The sequence below is a fragment of the Quercus robur genome, chromosome 3 (assembly GCF_932294415.1).
Source record: "Quercus robur chromosome 3, dhQueRobu3.1, whole genome shotgun sequence".
Classification (NCBI taxonomy): Eukaryota; Viridiplantae; Streptophyta; class Magnoliopsida; order Fagales; family Fagaceae; genus Quercus; species Quercus robur.
The window spans coordinates 13,127,238-13,137,923 of record NC_065536.1 but is presented as its reverse complement, the minus strand read 5'-3'; the positions used below and the strand labels follow the sequence as shown (position 1 = coordinate 13,137,923).

General features: G+C 33.9%; 1 protein-coding gene across 1 annotated transcript in view; it reads left to right on the top strand.

The window, feature by feature from the left end:
* The first annotated feature begins 183 nt into the window (after positions 1-183).
* The window catches only part of LOC126719278 (disease resistance protein RUN1-like), a 53,913-nt gene continuing 43,410 nt past the window's right edge, over positions 184-10,686 (top strand). Inside the window, exons 1-5 of the mRNA XM_050421849.1 lie at positions 184-979; positions 2,319-3,420; positions 3,602-3,874; positions 3,976-4,773; positions 4,890-4,932. Of these exons, the coding sequence (XP_050277806.1) occupies positions 489-979; positions 2,319-3,420; positions 3,602-3,874; positions 3,976-4,773; positions 4,890-4,932 (2,707 nt within the window). The 5' untranslated portion in view covers positions 184-488. The remainder of the gene's footprint in view (positions 980-2,318; positions 3,421-3,601; positions 3,875-3,975; positions 4,774-4,889; positions 4,933-10,686) is intronic.

The following is a 10,686-nucleotide window of genomic DNA, read 5'->3' as shown; positions in this document are numbered from 1 at the left end:
TAGCAACTTTTCCAGAAAGTCAAAAACGTGTGGACCTCCCTTTGAACTTTGTTAAATTGCATGGAAGATGGCTACCTACTTTTATTACCATTTCCCTTTGTTTATTACAAATCACTTTCGAATGACTAATAAGATAGGAAATTACCATTTTGTTTGACCACAATTACCGGTATGGTGCTTAGAAAGTTCCAAGATTTATTTTAGATTTCACACGGAAACTTGCATGATATTGCAATAAAAAAAGCATCTGTGGTTCCTGGAAAGTTCAGAGAGTCACACCAAAAGCAATGTAAAAAGCATCAATATGGGACTTTAAAGGTCTAAGAGTTGCTGGACACACCGAAAGCAAGCCACCTTTAAAGGCTCCTCTTGCTTGCATTCACCCTCTTCCTAATTTGTCTTTCACTTTCCTGAGTTATATTGCAATCCCTTCACATTTTTCTTTCTCCTCCTTTCAGATCTTTACAGCTGTTTGCTCATAAATCTTGATGGCTCTTGTGACCTGCAAAGAAGCCTCATCTTCTTCTTTCACCCACCAACCCAAGAAATTTGATGTCTTCTTGAGTTTCAGAGGTGAAGATACCCGTCTTGGATTTATAGGTCATTTATATAATGCTTTGTGTCAACGGGGTATTAACACCTTTATTGATAATAACCTTCAAAGGGGAGAAGAAATTTCTGTAGGACTTCTCAAAGTCATTGAAAGTTCAAGGATTTCAATAATTGTATTCTCAGAAAACTATGCATCCTCCAAATGGTGCTTGGATGAACTTGCAAAGATTGTTGAGTGTAAGAAAAAAGACCATTTAGTGCTACCGGTTTTTTACAACATAGATCCATCAGAAGTTCGTAACCAAAAAGGAAAGTTTGGAGAAGCACTATCTAAACACGAAGAAAAATTAAAGGATGACAAGGTGCAGAGCTGGAGGGAAGCTTTATTTGAAGCTGCAGATATATCTGGTTGGCATTACCAGCGTAGGTATGAATTTAATGACAACTATTGTACTTTTTATGAGTTTCACTGGTTTGTTATGATAACTGATTTTATTATTAAACAACAATTACCACTAATTTATCGGTGTTAGTTTTTTGGCCAAATTATGAATGAATTTTTTTTCTTCATATCTACTCCTATAGAAGGGTTTTTTTTTTTTTTGTTAGCTGGCAATGTAGAAATAGAAAGATTTTAAAAATAAAATAAAAAATTACCTTACCAATTAAATAGGTGTTTCTCCCACATATTATTTATTTAAAAAACGTTTCGTCCTTAATAATTTAGTTCTAGTATTAAAAATGAGTTGTAAGTTGTAACAAGTTTCAATTATCAGTAACTAGATTTTCATTGCAACTCACACTCAAAAAAAAGAAAAAGATTTTCATTGCAACTTTATGCTAAATGTATAGTTATCATAATAGTACCAAAACAATGGTTTTTTTTTTTTTTTTTTTGAGTCAAACAATGGTTGAACCCTCAAATTGGTAAACAATATGAAAATCCGGACGTTATGACAGAAACGTTAGTTTCACAACCAAAAAGCTGATTAAATCATGAAAATTGATGGTTTTTTAATTTAAAAAAAAAAGAAAAAAAAAAGAAAGAGAAAAATACTGAATCACATGGTTTTTTTCAAATATTTTGGTCTTTAATGTTAAATTTTTTTTTTTTTTTTTATCAAATTAGTTACTATACTTTCCTTCAATTATGCACTTTTATTTATGGTCTTTTAAGTCTTTAGCTTTTAAACTTTGAAATGAGTAGTCAAATGATCAATTCAAGTATCTTATTATTTAGTAATTATTTATATAAACATATATAAATTCAATATATGAACAATAATTTCCTATTAATTTCAATCTATGTAATGCCTACATATTTATGTTTAAAGTGAATGTAAGTTCATCTTTTTATAATTTATATTCTTTTTGTATTTTTTAATTTATTTTAATTTGTTCATATATAAAATAAATTCATCATTAGTACAACGGTTGAGTCAATCATCTAATGGTTGAACCAATGAACTACCATACCACCTCGATGATTGAATGGTCAATACGTCATGACAACTATGTCTAGATCCCTAAAACTAATATATATATATATATATATATATATGCTAACATAATGATAGTTATAGATTTATGAATTTGTACATGCCACTTACTTTATTTGATAATTATTCAAATTTAATTCACAAGCTGAACATCTTAAATTTAGTTCATTTTCATATTTCTATTTTCTTTTCTAAATTTTGTGTGTGTGTGTATATATATTATAAAAATCTAAATCGTATATTGTTTTCATATTTTGTGAATGATAGTTGCAGCGAGTTTGAATTTATCCAAGGAATTGTTGAAGAGATCTCAAATTTTAAATTAAATTGCTCACCGTTATTTGTCGCACGATACCCAATTGGAATAAATTTTCGTGTAAAGACCATACTTTCAGATATTGAGTCAAATGATGGTCATATAATAGGTATCTATGGCCCTGGTGGAATTGGTAAGACAACAATCGCAAAAGCTATTTTTAATAGAATTTGTGATGATTTTGATGGATTTTGTTATCTAGAAAATTTAAGAGAAAGATCGGGGACAAATGCTGGTGTAATCGAACTACAAGAGACACTTCTTTTTGAGATCTTAAGGAATACAAATTTAAAGGTGGGTAACAAATCAAGAGGAATCAATATGATAAAGGAAAGACTTTCATTTATGAGGATCCTTTTAGTTCTTGATGATGTGGATAAACGGATCCAAATAGAAAATTTGCTTGGAAGATGTGATTGGTTTGCTTCTGGAAGCAAAATCATTATAACAACAAGAGACAAACACTTGGCAGCTACTCTTGGAAATTGTTGTTCAACCTACTCGGTTAAGGAATTAGATCAAGATGAAGCTCTTGAACTTTTTAGTATGCACGCCTTCCAAAGCAACAAACCCAAAGATGATTATTTGGAACTTGCAGACAGAGTTATACAATATGCCAAGGGATTGCCGTTGGCTCTAGTAATAATTGGTGCTGATTTGTATGGAAGAACTAAACCTGAATGGAGAAGTGCAGTAGAAAAGTATGAAAGAATTCCTAATGAAGAAATAAAAAAAATACTTGAAATAAGTTATGTAGGATTGGATAAAACTGAAAAAGATATTTTCCTCGATATTGCATGCTTCTTTGAGGGATTTCCTAAGGAGTATGTCATTGATATACTGGATGCTTGCAATTTATATCCAATTTGTGGAATTCAAAGACTTATCGATAAGTGCCTAATAACCGTTGGTCAATATGATAAATTGCTGATGCATGACTTGCTACGACAAATGGGTAGAGACATTGTTCAACGGGAATCACCAAACTTGCCTGGAGAGCGCAGTAGGCTATGGTGTTATGAGGATGTTCATAAAGTACTAACACAAAATATGGTATGCATTATCTTGGTTCATTTTCTACCTTTTTTCAAATGGCAAATGTAGTGATTATTTTTCATTTAAATGTTGAAGAAAATTTAACTTTATTAGTTTAGTTCTTATTTAAATTAACCGTCATTACACTTTAGTGAATTTTATTGTATAGTATGATTGACTTGATGCTTTGTCTAATTAGGGATCAGAAAAAATTCGAGGCATAAGGATATGCTCACCTGAATCATCAAAGATGAAATTAGAACCTAAATGTCTTGAAAAGATGAAAAATCTCAAGCTCCTCATAGTTAGTAATGTAGATATTTGTAGAGGTCTTAAATATCTTCCTAACGAATTAAGGGTTCTTGATTGGTCCGGATTTCCTTTATCTTCCTTACCACCTAATTTTGATCCTCAAAATCTCATTGCACTGAACATGCCAGAAAGTCGAGTTACATTGGACAAGCTTTTCAAGGTATAATCATTTTTATTTATTTATAATTATTATTACTTTATTAAACTATATTTTAATAACATTTGTTGGAGTTAAAAATTTTGATTTTCTTTTTTCTACAGAGGATACAATGCAAAAACTTGACATATATGAATTTCATTTCCAATCAATACATCAGGGAATTACCCGACTTATTGAGTGCCACCCCAAATGTAAAGAAATTGGATCTCCAAAGGTGTAAAAAATTAGTCAAGATTCATGACTCTGTTGGATATCTTGATAAGCTTGAAAGCTGGGACCTCTGGGGTTGCGATGAACTTGAAATTCTTCCAAGTTGTATTGTGATGAAATCCCTTAAATATTTATTTCTTTATGATTGCAAAAGGGTTAAAAGGTTCCCCGATATTCTACAAGAAATGGAAAATTTAAAGTTTCTAAGTCTGGGACACACTGCTATTAGAGAGCTTCCTCCATCAATTGAGAATCTCACTGGGCTTGAGCGATTAGAAATAGGTTCCATTTTCTATTCGTGTCAACTTCCTAGTAGCATTTATAAATTGCAACATCTTCGCACACTCCACCTTTATGGTAATGTCAAATTTCCAAAGGACGTGGGGATTGGTAGACAAGCAGCAGCGTGCAATTCTTACGGTGGCTTTTCAAAATATTGTTTTCCAAAGATGAATTTTCTAAAAAAGTTGACTTCTTGCTTCACCCACTCAGAGAAATGTTTATTATCAGGGAGTAAAGATTTGAACCTCAGAGAAAGCATTATCAGATTCAATAGATTAAATTGGCTTCTAATTCGGGATTCCAAGTTCCTTAAGAAAATTCCAAAGCTTCCAGAAAGTATAAGACAAGTAAATGCAACAAACTGCATCTCGTTGAATTCAGAATCATTAAGAAAATTAATCCTTCAGGTACCCATCTCTCTCTCTCTCTTAAAGTAATAATAGAAACAACTTTGGTTACCTTTGCAAATACATTTACTAGATTTGCTAAACTTCAATTTCTTAAAATTCCTAATTTCATGCAGTTTGGAAGAAATTTAGGGCTTTCACCAAATATGAAATGTTCAGGTGTGAAACACAGAGTATTAATGGATTCGCATTCACATCGCAATTTATCGAATCAGATTGATTGCTCTTCCCGGGTCTCCCTCTCTAAGCTCAACGCAATTCAAGATGAGTCCTTTCCCACTCTAGATTCGTATCTGGTTGATTATGGAGAGAGATATAATATTACAGTACCAGGAAAGAAGATTCCGAATTGGATCAATCATCAAAGCATTGAAAGTTCCATATCATTCTGGGTTGGTCCTGAGTTTCCATCAATTGCTGTTTGTGTTGCTCTTCATCTAATTCCGTTGAAGGATAGTTACGCTAATAATGATAAACACGGTTCTATTCGTGATGATAGTATCAATTGTCTTTTTCATATCCACATTTCTACCGATAGTCGTAAGCGACGTCTCATGGTTACGCGGCGTTTTACTAGATTGAAGTGTGATCATCTGTGGTTTTACGGTGAACCTCACTGCCAATTACAGAGGAGATTCGGAGACTTGATGCAAGGTGATCGGAATCGTGTTGGGATTTCATGTAAAATCGATCATTGGGTAAGTACAAACGGAAAATACGCTCCTGTGATTGCAAGGATGGGAGTACATGTGGAATGCGTATGTCCTCCTCAGAATTCCGTTATCATCCAACACAATTCTCAAAATGTTGCTGACGACACAGAGCTGCTCGCACCTTTACTATCTCCAAATGGTTCACAGACGGACTCAGACGCAGGAGACCTTTCAAGCTCCTCTAGTCCCTGAAGACATCTGATTCAAGGCGTCCAGTGGGTATAGCAAATGGGCTTGACTTATGTTTGGGTATTGACTCAGCAGATGGTAATGGGTTTGATTTGGGTTCTTCTTCAATAGCCAATCCCTTTATAAAAAGATGACTCCATTTTCAATCTGTATCCACCGTCAAAGACACCGAGTCCGATGCGAAGAAATATGCCCAGGTATTATTTTTACATTGAAACTACTACATGCCACTGCGTATTATGAATATATATAAGAAAAATTCAGAAGTTGGAGTAGGAGTGGATCGCTGAGTTGAAATTTTAGAATTATATAGTGTGCTATAAAGTCATTGCCCTGTTAAATTTGGTACAATTTCAAAGTCATTTGAGGGTTAAGCATTTGGTAGAACTAACTCTGCATAAGTTGTTAGCCTTAGAGCTCATTCCTAGGTCTTTTCTTTCCATTAGAGAGGTTTCAGGAAATTTGGAGGAAGTGAAACCTGATATAGGTCCTGTTGAGCTCTTGGAATGGTATGTTTGAGATGTGACTTTTGTTTTTGTTTGAATGTTTTTAGAGTTTATGTATATATCTGGTGCTCTATGTGTTCTACTGCTTTATTTTCTATGAGAATGAGCTTAATTTAGTAATGACGTGTCCTTTGGAAACTGGCTTTGGGGAATTAGATGGGAGTTACATAATTACATTACTTTACTTGGTAACCCAGCTATTGAAGTGGAAAAAAGTTTGGAGATGGAGTCTATGTTAAATGAGATCTTGCTAAATATATTCAATCGTTACAAACTTGACAGTCTGATTCCCTCTCTCTTTCACACACACACACACACACACACACACACACACACGCATACATGTACGTATTTCTATGTATATCTGCCTTTTTGTTTTGGTATATAGGTGAATGTTATTTTGTTAAAGGCAGTTCCATAATAAGGCTTTTAAATCCTTTGAATTATTGTAAAATTAAGACTATCAAATGCAGGATGTTGAGTAGTAGAGAAATTAGGAACATCAAGTTGACTATGTAAATGATGCTAATGCAGGGGAAAAAAAGAAGGTTCTTCTTTGACCAAAGAAAATACGAACAAGGGCGTATGTAATTCTTTGGAGCCAAAGCATGAAAGATAATTCAATTTTTAGGTCTCTCTGTATACGAGGGTCATGGAAACAACACAATGTTGTTCAATATATTATTTGAGGTAAAACATCGTTAAAGTACTTGGTGTGCAATATAAATCGAAGGCTTATTCTTTAGATGGGTTCAAGAAGAGGCAATTCTATAGTGAAAATATTTTTCTTAATTTTGGAGATTTAGGGTCTGAAGAAAGAATGCAGCTGTAAGGTGATTTTGAAAGGTGTACCTTGATATTTTCTTGCTCCTAGATATGCCAAGCTTGACTAAGTAGATAGAATAAACGTTAATAAGAGAATTTTCACTTGAAATATTAGTAGGCCCCATGCACTGGATCATGTGGAACATTGTTAATCTGCTCTGATGCTGATTCAGCAGAAACTATTTCTGAATTTTGGATTTGTGTGCTGAGTCTATGAAAATTGGAATGACATTATGAAGATGTGTGGAAGGCATTGTGAAATTAATTCAATGGGAGATAAAGGGTAGAATTAAACTTGATAATTGAGGCTACTGTAATTCCATTTAAAACAAGGTGCTTTGTAGCCTGTGGGATAGCTCCTATTCTGTTCTCAGATTCAGCTTGTGACTGATTATGTGTTGCAGTTTGGCATAACTGCTAAGACTTTAGTCCTACTTTAGTTGTTAACTATAGCTTCTACTATACCTTGTTACTCATTTATCAGAAGAAGAAAAAACAGATGTAACTCTGTTGTTTGTTGATAATTATCAACAAAGCTAGATGCCTATTTGGAACTGCTGGTAGAATACGTGTATGCATCAAATAAACTTCTGGTTCTTCTTAAGTGCTTGGTCAATGTATTGGCCTTGAAATGTCAGTGGGGTCTCCTAATTAGTAACTTCGCTTACTTTGTCTGAGTCATTAAATTTTATTACGTGCCTGCTTTTAAGTTTGTATATGGGAGCTTGTGGTGATGTATAGACTTATATTAATGAAATGAAGGTTAACAAAACAATAATTTTTTAAAATTTTATTTTATTATCTTGATATATTTCACCCTCAGCTAACAATCCCTTCCAAATTCCACCCTAATATTCCCCAAATCAAGCAAGCAACAAAAAAGTGATAAAGGAAAATGCTAGCAATTTGGAACTGTAACTTTATACATTATTAGTACTTCTCTTCTAATCTCCTTGCATGGGGACATACCATGAAACTCATGTTCAGGTTCAGAATGTTTTATATTTAGAGAAATCAACTGCAAGTAGCATTCTTCAAATGATTTTGCTAATTTTTTCTTTAAATTGCATATTCAGATCTTAAAACTTTGGGAGCTTCTTTCCTCATTTCTTTTAAAGCTCACAATTCCTCAAGCTGCACCTTTAGAATGAAGCAAATTATTTATATCAGCCAATATTGCTCTTTGGCCCTTATCCCTTCCATATTCTTGCAAATAATTTGATCATCCTATTGTTGTCCTCCTTTAATGCACCTGTTTTCCTCTCTTATCTAGGGTAGTCTTTTGCCAGCTCCTCTTGAAGTTGTTCACTTTAGCCCCAAAAAACTGATCAGATGCTTGTACTGTTCATAGCATGTGTTATGAGTTTGTTATGGGCAAATTGGAACGGCCTTTTTGTTGCTGATATGACCATTGCAAAAGCAGGTCAGCCAACAGTGGCCATGGCTAGCCGCTTTGCTGAGCCAATGTTTGACATGCTTGTTGGGCTTGGAACAGCTTTGATAATACAAAAACCAATGTTTCTTCAAATGCTTATGGGAATGGTGACTGCATTGTCTTCCTGTTATTGAGCTTGATGGGGTCTGTACTGATTTCGAGTTCAATGTTTATCCAAATACAAACAATGGCCGTTGCCAAAGCAGGTCTAAATCTGTATTTTGTTTATACTGAAAAGGTCATAGGTAGAAGGTTGAATATGTAAGACTGGAAGTGGACTTAAAGAAGAAGATGTGTATTGGTTAGTCTACAGATAAGATAACTACAGCACATTAGCTCCACTAAATAACTCCAGACTATATAACCACATCAAGCGGTAAAAATTATCAACATGAGTTGAAGATTGCAACTGATATAAAGAGTGTAAACTATTCATAAAATATAAAAATAAAGTGTATAAACATATTCTTTTCATTTGTTTGTAGGGCTGGGCATTAAGTGGAAAAGGCTTTTATACAGATAAATATGTGCTTGAAGTTCCATGCATCAAATCAAGATGTAGTTGCTTTGTTTCTGCTGGAAGTTGAAAATAAATCTTATTCTTCTGCACTGTCAATGTGTGTTGCTCTTCTTAGTAGTTTGCTATTAGGCTATAACCGCTATACAATACTCAAATTAAAAGGAGGGGATTTTTGGATGCTAATGACCTTTGATTATCTGCATCTAGATTGACTGGTGTCTATGTTTCGATTAATTCTGGGATTTGCAGATTCCATTATAATGGTATTTGTGCAACATCAAGAATGTCTGATTTTGCTTTAGTACAAGCAAGGCTTATTAGCAAACCACTTACCATAAAACGACAAGAAAAAGTAGCTTCTTATCAAATGACAAGATTGTCAGAGGTACATATAATATTCTTGTGGCTTTTGTTATTCAGGTGGCACTAAGACTGAAAGACTATTGCTTTGACATATGTACGCATACATGGGCAATTATATGATTAACTTGTTATATAGATGGAATTTATTAAAACATATTTTGGGCTTTTATTGAATACTTTGCAAAATGATCTTAACCTGTCACGTCACTAATATAAAAATAAAAAAGAAAAGAAGTGAAGTATTTTAGATGTAAGACATAAAATGATGCCATTGGAGAGAGAGAGAGAGAGAGAGGGGGGGGGGAATTTAGGACAAACGATGAGACATGATGCAGGATGGTAGAAAATTAGGGATAAACAGAAAGAATCGTCCTTAGTTAAAATGGATTTTCTTGGGATGATACTAAACAAATGGTCGTAGCAAGTGATTGTTCCACTAGTTTTTAGTTCACATTTTGATTTGATCTCTGCCTTTGGGGTGATAGTGAACTGACATAACATACATGCAGGATCACCTGGAGGTGCAGTTGTAGAGAATAAAGCCTTTATGATCTTCAATGAATTGTGCTTGATACATGCAAATACAACATCAGAAGAAAGAAACCGCCGAACAAGTCATGATGTAGACCTTGATGATGAGTCAAGAAGTAAATATGGGTGTGTTTTTATATCCCGTCATGGATCTGTAGAAATGTTGCATTTGTCATTTGCATTTTAATGTATGCTACTGGTATTGTGCTTATATTGAGCTTGTTTTCAGTAGTGATTATCTTGTTTACACAAAGATCTAATTACTTATTTATTATTCTAGGTAGTGCATAAAACGGGAAAGAGTTATAGGCAACCAAACTTCCCCCTCCCCCCTTTTCCTTCTTATTAGTCTATGCAAAGATACCTGGAGCTCTATCCCCACTAGAATTTCATAAATTTTTTTATAAAAATAACCCTTTACTATCTCCAACATTTATATATCCCTATCTCACTTTTCGCCACTCTTTGGATCACCAACCATTTGTTGCTTTCTTCAAGAATCAGTAAAATGGTTTCTGCTAAATGTATGCAAAGCCAGTTATGACTTAAGTAGCTCCTGTTGATGAGACATGTTTGCAAACTTGTTCATATTAGAGGAGAAATAAGCACCCCTAGCACCCCCCCGCCCTCCCCCCCCCCAATAGACACACAGACAATATAAATAAATGTTGCAGAGAAATGAGCACAAGCTACATGGCCTTGTGAATACTTGTTTGGACTGGCCTGATGGTTTATTTTGCTGTAAGTGATTGTAGTTCATTTCACTTCTTACTTTATCAATTAACTAGGAAGTAAATGCAGTAAGGCTGATATAAATTACATATGTTCTAT